The 19,345-nt window shown below is 36.6% G+C and overlaps 1 protein-coding gene across 5 annotated transcripts in view; it reads left to right on the top strand.

Moving 5' to 3' along the window:
- The window catches only part of MGAT5 (alpha-1,6-mannosylglycoprotein 6-beta-N-acetylglucosaminyltransferase), a 136,253-nt gene that overhangs the window by 45,060 nt on the left and 71,848 nt on the right, over positions 1-19,345 (top strand). For all 5 annotated transcript variants that reach the window (XM_074910215.1, XM_074910213.1, XM_074910210.1 and 2 more), the window contains exons 2-3: positions 4,716-5,104; positions 9,058-9,225. In XM_074910215.1, coding sequence (XP_074766316.1) covers positions 4,867-5,104; positions 9,058-9,225 — 406 coding nt within the window. In that variant the 5' untranslated portion in view covers positions 4,716-4,866. The remainder of the gene's footprint in view (positions 1-4,715; positions 5,105-9,057; positions 9,226-19,345) is intronic.

Here is a 19,345-nt window from a genome sequence, read left to right as displayed (position 1 = left end):
ATGGGTGCTCATTAACAATACGCATTGCTAATGGCTAGTTCTTACACATTCCTAGACATTACCACTGCCTATTCAAAGCAGTAAGTCTGTAACAAGTCATTACAAATTAATTGTGTGAAAACAGTATGTGCCATGTATTTAGCACTGATAGCTATAGTCCTTGATGGAGATGCTTGAGGCTGTCACAGGTGCCTTTTCTTGCTGCTTAGCAGGCTTCTTACTCTTTTTCAGCTTTTGCTGCTATTGAAAGAAAAGCGCTTTTTTTCTCCCCCCAAAGCTCAAGGTGTACTTCATCAGTGACTAATAATTGACCATCACTGATTTGCTTACAGTTCTGGGGCTTCTGCTTTATGGGCCTGTGCCTGTATTTTCAAGGTCTTTGTTCTTATCTCCTATTGAAGCTGTATGCCATAACAAGAGGCACCTGGTACCCAGCTCTAGCTCACACAGCAAGTTCTCCTAATTTCACAAGCATGAGAGGCCAAAATTTGGGCCTTGTACTTTGGCATAGGAACGCAGCTGGCATAAGGCCTGAAGGCTGTTCCTAGCACAGGTAATACTTTTTACAGGTAATATTTTTAAAACAGGTAATATTTTTACCAAGCCACTTGGTACAGAAATACATATACAATGTTTACCAGTCATACTGTATAAGTTTACTTATGTTTGAGTTCCTAACAAGCTAATAATTAAATACTACTCAATCTACTGCTACTTTTATGGGTGCAACAGCTTCTGCTTTGGCTCCAGCCAGTTATGGTTTTGTCACTGTGGAGCTAGTGATGAATAGGGCATTAGCTGATAAACAGTCAAATCCTGACTATCCTGAGGATAGTGCTGTTCCAAGTTTACCCTGAGGAAGTACCACTTCTTAAATAGGTACAGACTGGACAGAGAGCATCAAGCTTTGTATATGTACATACTTACAAAGAGACTTTGCTTAATCTCTTGTAGATAATTGTCACCAAAATCTGTTCACAAAGCATTTTAAAAAAAAACCAACACCAAAAAAAACCCCAATCCAAACAAAAATCTAGCAGTAAAGGCTTAAAATGCTGAGAAGTTTGCATCGCTGATGTACAGATCAATTTAGTGTTGGGGTACCTTCCTGATACGATTCTCAATAGCGTGAAGGGTTTTTTGTTGTGATGACATCGTCATTGTAATGTTATCCTCTGCAGCTAGTGAACTGACCAGCTGTTGAGCAGGATTTCATTAAATATAGAACAAAAAATGTGTTTTTAATGAAGCTGTTAGAAGTACTAAAAGTACTAAGACACTAAGACTTTTAAAATTCTTGTGCCTATGTAAATGGATGTAACATTAGCCACTTTTCAAAGAAATATGCTAATCATTTTTGCTAAGGGTAGATGCAGTTCTGTTTTAAATTGTGGTATACAAAGGGTGTGACTGGTCTGCGTATAAAAACCAAAAAAGCCCAGAAAACCACAAAACAAACCACCAGTGTGTTGGTTCAGTTACAGTGAGATTTTGGCTGGTTAGAGTTGAATTTAAGGAAGAACATAAAAAAGCTGTTCTTTATTAAAGGTTTTCTTGTCTTGTATGTCTTTTCACTTTCACCCTGTTTTTCACACTTGGCATTTAGTTTTGGTACATTAGCTACTCTCAGTAAATCAGGAGGGATTATCTTCCTAACGGTTTCACAAACAACTTCACAACTACGACATATCAAGTTTCCAGAGCGGTGCTGGAATTATTTCAAGAGTTGTCTTAGAGTGAGACCACCTTTTTCCAAAGCTTATATAAAAAAAACCCAAAAAACTGTCATCCTTTAGAGGCACATACAAATATATGTTTCCGTATCCTCTTTAGATATGACTCCCATTGTGCCTTTTGGAGACTAGGAAAAGGACTTAATAGTTAACAGGATCAGCTCCTTTGAGAACATTGATAAGGCAAGGGGGAGAATAAGGGAAATATTCTACCACCTTAAGTTTGGGATTGGTGTACTTGGTATGGGCAGAGAGATAACTAGTCAGCAGCCACTATTAAACTCCACAAGTGATTACAGTAGACAAATGTATCTTTTTTGCTTCAACTGTTGCTCACTTCATTTATTAATTTCCTGTCAAAACAGAAATACCACTGAGATGTTTCTGTGCTGCTGTCTTCATGCGTTCCTCATAACGCCTTGATATCTTCTGACCATTGTCCACTTAGATACCAAATAATGAGTTGTTATAGGTATGTGGTAAGTATTAACCATGGAATTGTTGTGTAGCAGTCGTTGACATCTGTCAAATCTGGGATTAAATATATACTGAAGTTGGTGCAGGTGTGCATCTGGCCATAGAAGTGGTGGGAGGGAAAGATTTTTCTCTTGTGCCCTTTCCAAACGTCCATGGCTACCAGCAGTGCTGTAAAGTTAATTAGATAAATACATGTTGTTGAGCATTCATCAAGTTGCTATCCTCTGGAGTTGCTTAAATGGCAGTAGAAATAGGGCTGGGTTGTGGTGTTTGGAGGTTGTGGTTTGTGGTTTGTTTTTTTTTCTTTCAGCACTTGAAATAATGGGGGTCATTCTTCCATCTGTCAATTCATTTTAATCCTTTCTTATGGCAAAACTTAACATTTCCTGTCTATCTTACAATGTTTGAGTGGATTCAAGGCTTTTTTTTCTGTTGATAAACAAAATAGAAAAGTCAATATCTGTATTTAAGTAGATCATTCTCATAGGTTAGACATACACTGGTTTTTGTAATCATCCTTGTTTCTGTTCTAGAACTTTAAACAGAATAATGTGAAATGCTTTCATTATTTTATTGCTGGTTTTAATGTTAATTATGTTCTGTGAGGTTTTTTTCCTAAACAACTAGTCATAAAATACTTTACATTTGTCTGTTAAAACTTGGTGATAATAGGTTTACTTTCTTATTCAGTGTCTTCCACTTCACAAACAACAGATAATTGAGGAAGAAATATTGACTTTTGTAACAACAGATGTTATTGCTTTAGAGGATGCTGTCAATTCTTGCTTGAAATTAAGTCATTGGGAGAGTTAATCTTGACTAGTTCAGATTTCTTTTTAAAATTGTGATGTTGTTTTAAACTGTGGAATTTTCTATATCACACCAGATACTGCAAGAGAATAGTAAACCACTCAGTTTTTAATGAGATAACAATCTCTACATTTTAGTCAGCCCAAGGGTGTCCCAAGGCCATGGTTAAATTAACCGAAAGAAGTGAAACTTCCCTCTGCCATTTCTTGGAAAATTAACTTATGTTTATGGAGAGCAGCATTAAACAGAGTCCTTCATTTTCTCTGTTGAGACCATTCATTTTTTTTATTGAGATATTTTAAGTGTGGATAAAGTCAACTCAAGGGCTTTATCATCTTTTTTACTGTACTTGCAATTCATTTTTCTGCACCGTTCCTTCTCAAGCAGAAGATGGCTGTAAATTTGTTCTTTTAGCGATGTAAATGCATGGTACAGTCGCTGCCTTGTCTGCTTTTAGTTTACTATGTAATGCACATTCACTTCTGCAATCAATAATAATCAATAATGCTAAATGCACACATAAGACATTGTCGGAGAATAAATGATCCAAAGGTATTTCTGTCCCTCTGCAGAACTGCTGGTTCAACTGAAAGCAGAAGATCTAAAGGGAATTTTAACAAACAGGGAGCACCGCTAGCAGGCATCTGTGTAATTATCCTATTAAAACAGAGTAACATCTGCATTATCTGTGCAAGTGCAGAATGGAAGGGAACATTATGTTCCCTAATCCTGTCTGGGAGCATTATGAAGTTAAAAGGATAACATTTTACCAAATCTGTGTTTTAACATGATAGGTTACACTTAATTACCTTTTAATTACCTTTCTCCTTGCTGGGTTTTATGCTAAGGACCCTTCTTCTAGCCCTCATCACAGAGCTTTTCTTGCCTTTGGATTGTTTATGCCAGGTTTTATCTTTGAGTTTACCATGAAAAAATGGTCCTACTGTGTCTTACTTTTCCCTAGTGTGTGAAAAGCTCTAAGAATATTAATTTTATATACAAAAGACATGTTATAGCATTCAGAAGTATGTGTTTTGAATTTAATTGCAAAGAGCAGACACATCGGACTATGTTTTATGAATAAGGAGTTACTGCACGGTAGAGGCCACACAGTAGCAAGAGGAGATTATTTCAACCTTCGGACTGCTTGCATTGTAAGACAGGAGAGTGTATTGGCTTAAATAATGTAGATTTCTTTTTTCCTCTTTACCCCTGAGGGAGTCTGATTTCCTGATCACCTATCTAGCCATATGCCGTAGCTCTTGCCAGGAACTCTGAGCAGTGTCACTGCCAGCTAAAATTACTTGTCTTCTGAGAACTGAATTATGTTGAGAAATGTCTTAGATTGCTGCACTGGCAACATCACAAAGTTTTGTATACACACACACAATACGTTAAAGCAGCCTTACCTTGAAATTCAACTTAGAAATTTCTTCAAGCATTGAATTTGATCCAGATACTGAGAGGTGTTCTACACCTGCTCAGGCGCATCGCTCCCTCTTTGTTCTCTTTCCAGGGCTTTTCTCAGCTTCTTTGTGCTCTGTCTAGTACAGTACAATGTTGATACATACAAATTAAACATTCACAAAGACAGCATATTGTCTACTCCTGTTTAGTACCAGTTAGAGTGAAGACCTAGTAAAAACTTTTAATATATTTTGGTAATTATGCTGCTTTTCTTTCCTCTTGCAACAGGATGGAACTGAAATACGGATATACGTTGACCAAGGAGTTGGAATAAGACTGAGTCCTGCTCTGTGATATTTATATACCTGGACCATGAACTTGCTGTTTGGCTTCATGCTTTAGGAACCTTTGCAGTAACTGCGTGAAGCTGTTGGGAATCATGGCATTCTCTCCATGGAAGCTGTCCTCTCAGAAACTTGGCTTTTTTCTGGTGACTTTTGGTTTCATTTGGGGAATGATGCTTCTGCATTTTACTATTCAGCAGCAAACGCAACACGAAAGCAGTTCAGTCCTGCGTGAGCAAATTTTGGATCTCAGCAAAAGATACATCAAAGCATTAGCCGAAGAAAATAAAAATGTGGTTGATGGGCCTTATGTTGGGACAGTGACAGCGTACGGTAAGTGTGTGCTTTAGATTACATGATAAACTGATTAAGGTTTTTTTCTAAATTGTCCAAACATTTTACTTCATGATGTTGCTCAATTGACAATACTTTGTGCTGTGGATTTTCTGCACAGATGGAGAAAACAATCATCACTTGTAAGTATGAAATGGGACAAATTTTACATTTCCAGTCACTTGGAAAATAAGTTGTCTGCTAATTTTTACTACATCTGTCTAGTAGTTATATCTAGTATGCCTCAGGTTATTTGTTAGAACTTAATTTAAAAAAACTTTTTTGCTTTTTTTAGAGAAATAGGAAGCTTTTGTGTTTGTGTGTCAGTGATCTAAGAAATTCCTCATGGAAGAATTTGCCTTCTGATAAACTGGAGACCTGCTATGTTTATTTCTTCCTCTTTCCGATTTCAGTTCTTTATTCAGTCAATTTACTTAACATTTAAGTTTATTTATCTGGTATAAGATTAAATTAAGCTTAAACATATCATTGCCTCAGGGTAGAGAACTCTTTTTGTGAGTTTCAGGGCTTTGTTCAGCAGTAAGTTTTAATGCTTACTCTCTTCCATTTTGTGCAACATGAGAGGTAAGTTTGTGTGCATGTGTGTGACAAACCATGCAGAAAAGAACAAAGCATATTACCAGAAAATATTATGAAAATAAAAATATAATCCAATTTTAGGTTAGGTGTGTCCCCTTTTCAGTATGATAAGAACACATCATACACCTTACTTATTTAGCATTTTTTAAACTCACCTTCTTTCCTACTTAGCCTGAAAGTGAATAGCTGGAAGGTTAATGGCTAAATAGTCATCTAGATTTGTTTCCTTTTATAGTTGCCTTAATATTCAGTTCTGAAGAAAGTGGATAGATTTTTTGTGTAGGTTTAGACAGAATAAAGGCTAGGATGCAACAGATAATACCTGCATCTTTTTCTCTAGTTTTCTCTTAATACACTTTACTTTTTGGTGCACATTATGAAAATACCCTCCGAGGAGGTTGTCTCCATGTCTTGTTTCTATTTTTCTTTTTCTTCCTTTAAAAAACCCAAATTTTTGACTGTGTGAATGTGCTTGCCTGTAAGCCTGAGATTATCATCCCAAACATAGCTAACAATTATATCACTTTGCTTAAATAACAAGCCATCCTTATTCTATAATTTCTTCTGATTAGTGACTGCATGTTGAACTATACTGGTATTGTAATCTTACAAAGCAACACAAGTTAAACAGAGTGGTACTAGACCAATATTTAGATTGAAGACCATCAAGCAAGTAGAGGTCCCTAGAGCATTGTGTGCGTAGGCTTAAACCAAAACCCTGTCTGCTGTGTAGCCATGATCAGTGTCTCATCATCTTGTAAGGGTGCTTGATGGTAGGTGAATTAAAGAAGAAAAAAACCCAAGTAAACAAAACTCCTAAACAATATGTCTCCAGAAACTGAAGGGTAACTGCATTAATACATGCCCTAGTTAGGTCTGAGGGCACAGGATATCCTCAGGCTAAATTCCCCCTGCAGCTTGTTGCCTGTGGCCTTCATTTCCTGTTCCAAATCCCACTGAGGATTAAGTTGATTGCCACCAAGCAGTGATCAAGTTCCCTAGAAGTTAAACTCCATTTGAAAGGGGGTGATATAACTTTGTAATGCTTCTGTGAAGGTAAAGCTAAGTTTTGTGTAGAAATTTCAAGTTTCATGGCTGAGAAGAATTTTAAGTTTAAAGACAAGTTTGGACAGGTGTTTTCAGTTAAGGAGTTTGGAATGATGCAAAATTAATAGTAATGTATTTATAATATTAAGCAAGGTGCTATGGTAAGTGAATAACACCATATTAAATAATACTTTATGAAACTGAGTAAGATAATTACTTAATAAGTAGGTTAGTTTGTCCTGTTTGGCATACCAAATGATTTGTTGATAGCAAATGATCAGCTTAGCTGCTCAGGAATAAACACATTAATGTCTAATGATAATGGGTAGAAGTTGGTTCACTGTTCTATGAAAATCAACACCCTTGATATTTAACCTACTTATTTCTTTTCATTTTATCCTCTGATTGCTATTAGCAAGCACAGTCATGATTTCCAGGTTCAATAATAAGTTTTAAGTTTGCTTGATTTGGCTGCTTTTACCCAGCCAAAAGATTTTCAGTGATTCCTTAAATGTGATTGCACAGCTTGTTCATTTTCTCACTTTTTCTTTCTACCATATATTCACCTGTCAGGTAGGTGGATCAAACATATTCCTTTCAAAAGTTGCAGTCCAAATATACATAGTGAGTGTTAGATTTTTATAGCAGTAAACAGTTCTCTTACAAAAATTATTATGAATCTGTGCTTCTGCCCTCCCCTTCGCAAACTAGTCTCTGATTGCTTTTTTGTTCTGGTAAGTCTCTCATATGTTTTGGTATCAGTATTAAAAGGTTACAATTTTTATCCATTTTTTTTCTTTGTGATCTGTGTATGCCTTTATGCTATGTTTCTTCCTCGTTGTTTCCTGAATTTTATTTTCTTTTACTACTTTTTTTTTTCCTGTATTTTTTTCCTCCTTCTTACCGTGGTTTTGTTCATGTCCCTGCTCCAGTCTTTCCTTCTTCAGCACACTATACAGTTTTTACCCCTTTTAAAGTAGTCCAGATCATTAGTGCTAAAGATTCCATCTTCTGATCTTTAAAGGACAATGGAAAACATAGCTATAAAGAAAAAGATCTACTTTATGGCTCCATGGAATAAATACAACTCTCCTTTTATTTGGAAAAAATAATTATAAGCTTTCTAAAATAATAGCCCTTTCTTATTTACTCTCTCATTTGCACCAGAATTGGGCTAGTCATGGAAAAAAATAAAGGCAGCACAAAGTGTGGCAAAAATACAGCTGATGTAGGGGCAGAGCAATCTCTTCAGATATATGGAGAAATTTTCTATTAGAGATCAAAAAGTTATTTGATTCTAAAGTTGGGGAAAGCAGAAAATGTATTATACATATGCACATGTAATTATTTTGTGTAATTAAATGGGAAAATAATGCAAATTCATCATACCAAATTCTTTAATCCTGAGACAAGGGTAAATGAACAAAGAACAATACTTTCTTTCATGTTCTTTGGCTTGTTGCCACTATAATTACACAGTTTAGACTGATAGTGGTCTATTTTTCCGTTCTTGCCCACAGTTCTTTTAGCTTGCCTAACTGTCTATGCTACTTCAAGAAATCTGAACAAAAGGAAAGGGAAAGAAAAAATACCAGAGAACTCTTTCCAGATTGTCATTTGATATGCAAACTCCTGTTATTGTTTGTCACCTTCCATGTGAAGGAAGTGCTGTGTCAGACCAAATAGATAGGTAGAGGCAATCACCAACAGACTGAAGGAAAGAAACAGGTGATTTGTGGTGTTTTGTGTACATGACAGAAAGGTTGAATTTAACATTTTTTGCCAATGCAGTTGTGCACTGTTTGGCATACCAAATGAGATGCAGGAGAAGGTTTTTGTACTAACTCAAAGCTTTCCCTTTTGGGAAAGAGATTTTTGTTTCCAGGTGACTGAGCATCTAACAGAGTGTTGCTCTGATAGTACTTGAATATAGTTTTAACTTTAGATCCATTATTCTTCAAGCAGTTTCCTATTACCTGACCTATTACAAAGCATGCTTTTTTTTTTTTTTTTGGTTCTCATGTGTGTACTCATAAAGGTGTACACTTCACCTTGAATATAGGATATGTATGTGAGTTGCCATGTGCTTTGTAAAATATACAGGAAGACAGATTCCATGTCCAGGGAAACTTGTATCTGAGGCTGAACAAATTAGATAACGTTAGTGTATAGAAGTGCTAATGAAAATATTTGTGCTGAGAAAGTGCCTATATATATTCCACTCTCATTCTTGTATCTATTTTTGATTCTGTCTGACAGTGTGTGTTGCATTATTAAGTAATTTAACTTTCCATTTTCATTTGTAGATTTGAAAAAGACACTTGCTGTCTTGTTGGATAATATCTTGCAGCGCATTGGGAAGCTGGAGTCCAAGGTGGAAAATCTTGTACTTAATGGAACAGGAGCAAACTCTACCAACAATACTACCACTCCTGCTCCCAGCTTAGGAGCAGTTGAAAAGCTTAATGTAGCAGGTGGGTATAGTAGTTGTTTAAAATATTTATGGGCTGTTTAATCTGTATTTTTCTCTCTTGGCCCTAACATGATGTTTCAGTGTTAGATATTTGGTATGTCTTAGGAAACAAAATTTGAAGTCTAGCTTGTATCAATGGCAGTCTTAAGTCCAGTGGTCTTTTACAAGCTCAGAGGAAGATTTTCTCCTATGGTAACTTGAACACGTTGAAGAAAATCAAGTTGTCACCAAAGGGGTATAGTCTACCTTGTTCATAGTAGATGTTTCATAGTTTAAATGGTTGCACTTTAGAATCATGGAACTGGGCAGGTGTTTTGTCTCTAAGCCTAATTACTTGGGTTGGTATGAATCTGCTCTGCATTCTACCATATGCACTTCATTGGTTATTAACTGAAAGAAAACATTTATGTTTGTTAATGGATATGATTTTAAAATGTCCTTCCCTACTCTGCTAAATAGCTTTTATGATTTGACACACACAGAGAGATGACCTACCTGGTACCCTCAGCATAAATAAATGTATGTTTTAAAACATCATTTGAAGTCCTAAATTTTGTCTTCACTGAATGGACTGTTTGCTACCCTTACAACTTCTCAAAGCATTTGAGTCATCCTGTAGTGGTAGAATGCCTTGCTGGCCTCTTTACCTGCACATCTGGGTTCCTTTAGTGTTCCCAGCTGTGAATGTGGTTGGTGCACTGAATAAATCTTGTTTATAGTGCCTAGTCTGTTGCCCTGCGTTTTGCTCTGCCGCCAAGTCTAAACAGGTACTGGCTGTCCTATAGGAAGGTCTGAGTCTGCCCTGCTAATGATATTTGCAGTCCCCACAAGGGAGCAGAGCAGAAGAGTTAGGGCATCTCAGTAAATTAGGTTGATAGCTGTGTTCTGCTTGTACTTGGGTTTCCTGTAAAATTAAATATTTCTGTTGTGAGGGTGTTACCCTCTTAAATTTGTCAAAACAGAGAAGCAGGTGTTGGCTAGGGTAATGCCACTGAAAGGAAGTCTGGGAGAGCGGATGTACTTGGGATTACCCGAGTACAGTACACCAGCAGAGTTGCTATCAGCTGCTCTGTCCCAGCTGTATTTGCCTGTACCAGGATGTTGAAAGCATATTATCTCTTGGTGAGGCAGACCTTTATGTCTCTCTTGCCACATAGTAAAAATATGTTTATAAGCATTTACAACAGCCCTTGGCAGGTGTGGTTTACTGCTGCTTGCCTTGTGGTCCCTTTTTTTTACCCCCGTGTCTCTTGTCTTGGTTAGTCTGAAGGCAGATTAGATACAAGTAACTGAAGGAGGTGTAGCACCTGCAGACTACTAATTGGGTGAACTGTGTTACTACCACAAGGGGTACAACACAAGATCTTCACTGGAAGAGCTTCTCCTTTGACAGAGTGTGCTAGTACAATATTGTTACAGTTTCTGGGCTATATATAAAATGAAAAACGTGCTTGTATATTTTCTTTTTTTTGTAGCTGACAAGAGAGAGACATGATGCTCTTATTTCAATAGATTTGCAGATAATTAGAAGAAGCATACTCATGTGGTTGCTTATAAATTTATAGGTAAAGGATCATTGTTCTTACCTGACCAGGAAACATCCCATCAGTTCTTAGGGTGAGCTGAGTTTTGTTTGTTATTCCTGGAGTTTGCTGGATTTACAATTTTTGTTCTCACGAGCAACATTTAAGGAGCTTGGTAGGAGTTTTGAGTCTGCAGTGTTTACATAGCTTTTTGCTGCCTGAGGCTTGCTCTGTGGCAAAAAACGGTTTGTCTTGTTAGAGCTTCAGTTTTTTTACCTTTGACTCTTGGTACACTGTTTAAAATATCTGAAGCAACTGTATTAAACAGCAACAACAGAAAAACCTTTAGGAAACGGTTTCTTAAGGTTTGATTAATGTATTGTTCTGGTGCCTGCTCGGATAATGTTACTGTTGGGTATCTCCAGGGTACCGATGGGTAGAATAGACCTTGAAGCTAATCCTTATGTTGAAGTGCTACTGTTCTTCCGTTTAAAGCAGCCAGTGGAAATTCATCTGATCAGAGGCAGCCAAATAGAAATGAAAAACTTGTTTCTACTTCTGTCTTCATAGCAGTTTACTGACAGTGGCAAACTCTGGAAGCCATATAATTCCAGTAAAAGCATAATATAAATATCTTTTCTGTTAGGAAGGAGTTGTTTGGAAAATAAGCTAGGTGAGTAAACATTGTGATTACAATACCAGCTACAGCATTGGTTTTGTTTGTAATATTTCAACAGCATTCTATTTTATTGTGCTAGAGCAATTGAGGTAATCTGAAAATTTTTGTAGAGAAGACATTTTGTTACCCAACAGTTTGTCATTTTGCTGGAGTTGAATCATGTATGTTTACAAACACATGATACTTCCATTATTTTCTTTATAATAGTTTATTCAGCTCTTATGCTATGAAGTGATTGCAGAAAACAAACATGTTAGGATTACTGTTTTTCTCTTTATCAGCTGTAATATTTTAATGCTGACTGTAGACAAATTCATGTTAGCTATTGTTAGTAATTTCACTTTTTCTGTCTGGACCACCTTAGTATTTATAGAACATCCTAACAACATCATGTTTAATATTTTTAGTAATGTTTTTTTAAAGACTTCTTGAGTTTATTTTTTTGCAAATCTTTTTTTGCCTTGGAGTTGCTGCTTAAAACTCTGAAGTAAATTAGGCATTTTATAGCCTCATTCATCAGTGTAACAGTGTGGTGTCATTATCAGGCTTCCCTAGAAGAGTCCTGTTTCCAGTGGAGCTACTTCATGCATTTATTATTTTTGGATTGAGCTGTCACAGCACACTGAGGCCTGATTCTATAATCTGTATAACCATGTCCCTTTACCTATGGAAAGCGTTCCTGAAATAAATGAAGCTTCATATGGGATCAAGATGCACCTTAGCATCTATTGACACTGCTTGTACACCTTGGTAGTAGATAGTAGAGTCAATAATCATCCTGAAATCTGCATTTTGTCTTCACTGACCTTGTGTAAAGTGTACTGTGTGTTTTATACTACCTGAGTAGATACAAATGATAATAGAGACATAATAGAATAACAGGAAGGTGATTGTACTGTAAATACTTGTCCCCATTGCTGATTATGACTGGACACAAACTCAAGAGAAAGACATAATATTTTTATTATAATTGAAAACTAACTACCATGGCAAGCTAGACTTGTCAATCTCAGAGTGCTATGAGCTTTTCTTCGTTGTGTGTTTTAAGTATTAGGAACATTTTTGTGGAAAAAAAAAATAGTACACTCTTATCTGAAAACTAGGAAGAACAGAAATGATGATGAGTCAACATGTCTTCTCCCAAAGCCTATCTGCAAGTAGAATTCTTCTGATTAGGTATGTTGCTGTATTCAGAAAGCAGCCCTAAGAATAGTATCCATATGCTACAGGGAGAGGATCGTGATAATGCAAGAATCCTGGTTTAGTTCCAGGGTCAAGTTACTGAAATCAGTCCAGGTTATGGTTTTATCTGACTTTAATAAACACAACTGGTATGTGACCATGATTCAGATTTATGGATCACAAAATTCTTTTCGGTGAGATTAAGGACACCTGTCTGCCTCTTCTGTATAGACAACTAGAATAATGTAAAAAAATGAATATTTATAGTATTAGAATATGTGGATGTGTATATACATTGTTTTTAGCTTAGCTGAGATAGGAGTTTGAATGTGACTATGTAAGTAATCCAGGTAACAGTAAAGAGAATGTATGTTGAGAAATGGTTGTCAGTTGCAAAGTGGTTGAAAAATCAATTTAAGATGCTGACATTTCTCAATGAACTGAGGGCAGAGGGTATTTAATTTTTGCCCAGTATACATCTTGATGGCAAAATGTCTGTTGGTCCAGGAAAGTTCTTATTTATAACTAATCAACTTGCAAGGTTACTTCTTCTAATGCACTACATCTGAGCTAAAACCACCCTTCAGTCACCTCAAGTCTCTTGACATTGCAACATGGAATCCAATGAAGAAAAAAAAAAAAATCTGTGTTCTTTTTGATATTTTTAATACTCTTCTAGAGTTTAAAGGTGGTCATTGCAGCTGCCTGGGCAAATAAATTTGAGTAGCTCATGTTCCCCTGAGGAACAGATTTGCTTTGTGCTAGTGGGCAGCAGTTGCCTGTAACTGGATGACAGCGTTAATAAAGGAATACACAGTCTTTGCAGCCTTACAGGTGTAAAAGCAGATGAAAAATTTCCTCTGAACCGGACGGATGAGAAAAGACCTAATAATAATGAATTTTGTAGCTTCTTTTAACACAACTGTAACCACTGTTTCTAGCCACGATGTCATTTGAAGGCCTACCAAATGTCTTCTAAAACTTTTATTAGCATCTTCTGTAGATTTTCCTGGTGAATAAGTGATAGCATCTTGAAAAGATATTAGGGAAGTACCTGGCTAGCAAAGATTTATTTAGGAAAAAAAGCAGTGTTCAAGAAACCAGAATGTACTCTTGACTGTGGAAAGCATTAGGCAATGTGAGCCACAAAGTTTGGAGAGGTCCAGGTAAGTGTTGGACCAGGAGGTGTTATAACCTGAAGTATTATGCTAAAATAATCCATTATAAATTACTTCATGAAGGAATGAGCAATATCTTCTCTGAAAGAGCCTGTCAGCAAAGGATAAAGGAGGCATTAGCATGGGAAATAATCAAACTGTTTATCAGTTTGGAAAAAATACCTATCTTTGTTTTAGGTATATTAATACAGCCAAAAATTGAATAATCTCTGGCCAAACAGTAGTCATCATGGCTATTTATGCCTTGTAACAGCCTAACAGAAATTTTTGTGTCTTCCTAAAAACAGTTTTGATACATTTTTAGCCTGTGCTTTGACCACTGTAGCCTGAATAAGCAATTTATATGATTACTTCATATTACTTGGTACAGAGCCCATGACTTTTTCTTCCAGTGAGTAGACTCTTCATTACCATACTGAAACCTGAGATATGCTGGTAGTTGGAGATCTCCAAGCATAAGTAGAACATATTCTTTGACTAAGATTTATAATTGTACTTTGGCCAGATGTGCAAACATCTAAGAATATGAGTCTGTTTAAAATTTAAGGGCTGTTTGGAAATAAAGTTATTCATCACTTACAAAGGTCTCTTCAACAGTTATGCTCCTTATTTGGCGAGACATGGAGAATTTTTTTTAAATTGTTCCACCTCTGCTGTCAAGTGTGGAGTAGAACTGAGACGGCAGTGGCGAAATCTGCAATGGAAAATAGTGCTCTGTGGTGTGTGTAGAGTTTTTGGCAGATAAAAGGATCTGAAGAAAATCCATCTGGATTATGCTCGTTCATAATAAGAAGGTGATAACAGTTGGTAGCAGGAAATGTTGAGGATTTAGCAAGGACTGTAACTCAGCTGTCTCTGAAGTAGATGGACTCAGAATTCTATTCGATTAATTTTTGAGTTCCCATTTAGAGACCAGAAATCTCTCTGCCTTTTCAGACTCTCAGACAACTGGCATTGTTAATTTATATGTAGACTGTACTGTGTATTCATATCCTTGGTGTGTTTAGGTTTCATGTTTGTAGCGTGGCACTGCACCTGGTTTCTTCCTCTGAAGTTAGTTTTGCAGAACTTTTATAGAGGGAAGCCCAAGAGCAAACAGGTTCTCTTCTCTGTGTGAAACAATAATAGGGCGTGAGCTCTTAGTATTATAAATATCTTTAATCCTAATCTCAAAGGAGCAGAAGGTAGAACATCTACTAGAGGGTGAAGCTGCATAGATGATGTTAAAAAGCAAAGCCATGGAGCACCTTGGGTAGTTTGAGTGGGAGGTTAGGTGTTACTGGGTTTTTTTTCCCCCCCTCTTTAGATCCATGTGTAAAATCATAAGCATACTTTCCTTCTTCTCTCCTCAAAAACATTAAACAATCTGGTTGTTTTGATACAATTTTCAAATGCTTTTTCAGAATCTCCATTTTGTTTATGCAAAGTGTGAATTAATAATAAAGATACTTACAAGGCTTCAGCTGATTGGTTTCAGAAGCAATAAAGTCCTCTTTTCTTCTCTCTCTCCTCTGTCTTTATTTGTCCAAGTTGTATCTGAAAAGCTTTTAAGATATTTGGTAGCCATCCTTTCTGCATTTGTGGGAAGTAATGTATTCCCATACGCACAAGAAAGTATTAATCTAAACCGTGGGTGCCTAGCAGGTAAAGAGTTTTTGTCAGCCTTTAGGACAGGAAGCTTTGAGCTACTGCCACAAGCAACACCCCAGGTAAACTTGCTGTTTTGAAGATAATTAAAGTTGCTGGTTTGGAGATAATTAAAGAGAAATGGGGAAATATGAAACCGTGGCACTTTCAAGCAGAGCTTGTCTACATGGCTGCTTCTGTTATAGATGAATCCTTGTTTCCGTGTGACGGGCACAAGATCGGTTTGGTTTACGCAACTTGGCTTTTAACAGCTGTGCTTTTCTGAGATAACTATGAAAGAAATCCTTGATTTTTGTGGGACAGTATTGCAGTAAGCATATTTCATTGGATAGGGCAATCTGCATGCACAAACATGATCAAGGAATCAGTCCTCTGTTTTCTTCATGTGATTTTTCTTTTTTTTTTTTGTAAGCAGGGTCTTTGGGGTTTGTGTGTTGTGGGTTGGTTTTTGGTTTCGGCTTTGTTTTGGGGTGGTTTTTTTACTGAATTGTGAACTCTTGCTGTGTTCTGGCAGCTATGGGAAAAACTTGATCTGAGCAAGCTAAAACTGTTTCAATTCCTCAGACTTTAAACCACTGCTAAATAATAGTGGTATTAATTCCAAATATGCATGTTGCAAAATGATTTTTTAAAAATAAAACTGTTAATTTAAAGCAAGGACCAAGATGCTCTGAGGCCATTGTCATCACTCCACTGTGCTTGTTCAGTGAAAAGCTAGATTTTTGATAAAGTGTTAGCATCTAACACCTCAGATAGTATAACTGCACTGAAAACTGTGCCAGACTGGTTGTTTACAAAATGTTCTTTTGCCTTGAAAAGTGTCACTTCTGAAGGTTTTAATTGTGTCTCTTTGATCCCATAAAAATGAGCAAGTGAAGGTTCATGTCAAATCCTCCTCCACACCCTTCTTGTACATAGATGGTACTTGCAGAACTCTTTCTAAGACTAAGATGGTTAAGTCAGGTTGCTGTATGTAGCACTGCTCACTGAGGGAGAGTATTTTTGGTGTATCTGTTGAAAGTTTCCATAGCTTTTCTGCCTTATGCATTAACTTGTTCTGCCGTATTGACTGTTGAGTTATCTTTTAACAACTTTACTGTTAACATCTTTAAAGTCACTCATTAGGATGCAGACTTCAGTATTTACTTGTCATTTAAGACATGATGGCTTGGATGCCTGTCAGATAGCTGGCATTCTTTTTGAATATGTAGCAAGGCAGCCTGACAAGTCAGATTTGGCAATGCTGCAAGCAGACTTTTTATTTAATCTTACTATGGTGAGAATGACCTTTGTCATGATATTTTCGTGTCCTCCTTCCTAAAGACTTGGGATTGGCACAGTGAAGCCTTTTAGGTGGGGAGGAAGACTCAGGTAACTTCCTGATCAGTTGATTTCTTTCCATGGCTCTCTTTCCAGTGAACTTTGTTACACACATGACAGCATCATTAGTTTTAGCAGTCTGCAGCCACAGTTCACCCCATAGTTCTGTACTTGCAGAGACTAGGTTAAAAAAAAAGCTAAGATATGGTGTATTATTCTGAATTTCTGAATCTGTCCTCCTGTCTTAAGAGGACTACAGCAGGCTTTTCTTCAGCTAACATAATATGTACAAGGTTCTGTAAACAAACTTGTCCCCACAGAACGTCTGTGTGTACCAGATGTAATAGGATGGAGGCTGCACTGGTTCTAACAGCCAAGATTATGAATTTCTGAGGGTGATGCTTTGCTTTGACTCATATTATTGTGCCTTCATCACTGTATTCTTTTTCCACACTGTATATAATACCAAGCAGTTTTCCCCATTTTGCTATCCATTTGCCTCTCACAAAGGCAGTAGCACAATGCTGGGGAGAATTGTGTGTTTTCAAGCCTCACTATTGCAGCACAGTGCAATGACTGTGCAGAAGACCACACGTGAATATTTTCTGCTGCAGTGCTAAGCTGTATTAGTAATGCTGAAGGGGTCTGTTAGTGGTCCCCTGGGCTGCATTTTGATTAACCACTTGACTACTACTTGAATTCTCCCAACACTGCATTGATTACAGTAGCGTTAATGGAACACAGCAGCACAGCTGGTGAGAGGATGGACTAGTAGTAGAAAAGTTTTTCTTTTTTTCTTTAAATCATGCCAATGCTTTGCTACTGAAGTTTCTAAAATGTTAGTAGAAAGCATTTTGTGCTCTGCATTTAAAATCTTGAAACCTTTAGCTCATTTCATTGAATATGTTGATAGTGTTGATATGTTGACACTGCAAATTCTCTCTTTAAAGAAATCTTACCAGCTGGAGCTGAAAAATATGAATTAAATTGAGAATGTGTTAATTAGTGGGAGAAGGGAAAGGAGACCTTACACAAGCCAACCAGTCCTAACTACAGTGTTGTGTCTAAGCATAGATACCAGATTTCAGAACTGAAATAGAAACTAGAGAAGGGTTCCATGAAGTAAAGTAAGAATATATTAATGATCAAAACCAGAAAGAGAACAAATAGAGATTAAATTGGTGAATAGACATGATCAGATGTGATTGCTCTGTCCTTTTCATACTAAGGACGTTTCTGATTTTATGAGCTTTCCTGATGGGAAACACTTTTGAGTTGAGCTATTACCTGTGCTATATATCATGAAAAGATATTCAAATAAGCTTTTTTGCACTAGTCTGAAAAAAAATCTGAGTTTTAGCCTCAAGGTTCCAAAGTATATAAAGTTTTGTCATGTTAAATTTTAAGACATTTCCATTCTCTGAAAAATGAAGAGTTGGCCCTTACCAGACTAGATAGGCTGCTGGAGTCACAGTTTGCAATTTCAGCAGTATTGTGGCTTTTTCATTTGTTTTAACCAATATTGCTATTTTAAATCTTATGACAAATAGAATACCTATCAAACAACAGTCACTGTTGAGTAGCTAATTATAACTGTTATTCAGTTTACTGGCTTAGTGGTTTATTTCTAGACTGCCTAACTGTCTGCTGGATAAAAATTGAAGCAGAATTTTTTTAGCCTGTTACAAAGCACATTATTTGAGGGATGTGCAATGTAGGAAAGGGACAAAATATGTATGTAGCACTCACTATTGCTTATTTTTACTGTTTTGTTAAAGAGTAACAAGGAAGCAAACAAAAAAAAATCAATTCCCTATCATAGATTGTGTTTTAAATCACAGAATTCTTTCTTGAATGTTGTAGAGCTTCACTAAAACAAACAAAACCTGGGGACATGAAGCTTAATTGCAAGAGACAATTCAGACCAGTAGCTGTGAACTGGGGTTTAAAGAGAGTGGTGTCAAAGGCATGGGATTTTAGATGATATAGTTGCTCTTACAGAGGGACAAGGAAGAAGTATCTTTTCCAGTGCAAGGTTAGGTGGCTTAGCTTAAATCTGCCAAGTCATTCATGCTAATGTGCTAGACTTTGCACTGAAATAACTGATGATTGTTCACAGGTTCAGCACCTGCTGTGCAGTAACGATCTCTTGATGCAGAGCTGTGTATCTTTGAACAGCCACAGGCATTTGCGAAGTGAACATATGGTTCCTTTCTAAACATGGGGATGGAGTTTGTTAGTTACGTATTGAATAACCCATGACCTCACAAACAGAGCACTGTATCTGAAGAGTTCTTTTAAATGTAGAGTTGATTGGTGTTTTATCAATATTTTCTAATTTTTCCAGGATAATCTGTAACATCTATGTGCTCTTAGGTTTATAAGATGTTCACATTCATATTTTCAATTTGTCAGTGAATTGACTTTTAATTTAAGATGATATGAGATAAATGTTTAATAATTATGTCTTTGCACAACAGCAGTCAAGAGGAGATAAGCTGTGTATGACTTCAAAAACAGGTGTCTGGAATAGAAATTAATATCATGGCTCACACAAAGCTTAAAAGAAAAAAGTGTGTGCATTAACTACTG

Source organism: Athene noctua, chromosome 7 (assembly GCF_965140245.1).
Source record: "Athene noctua chromosome 7, bAthNoc1.hap1.1, whole genome shotgun sequence".
NCBI lineage: Eukaryota > Metazoa > Chordata > Aves > Strigiformes > Strigidae > Athene > Athene noctua.
This window is presented reverse-complemented; position numbering and strand designations above follow the sequence as displayed.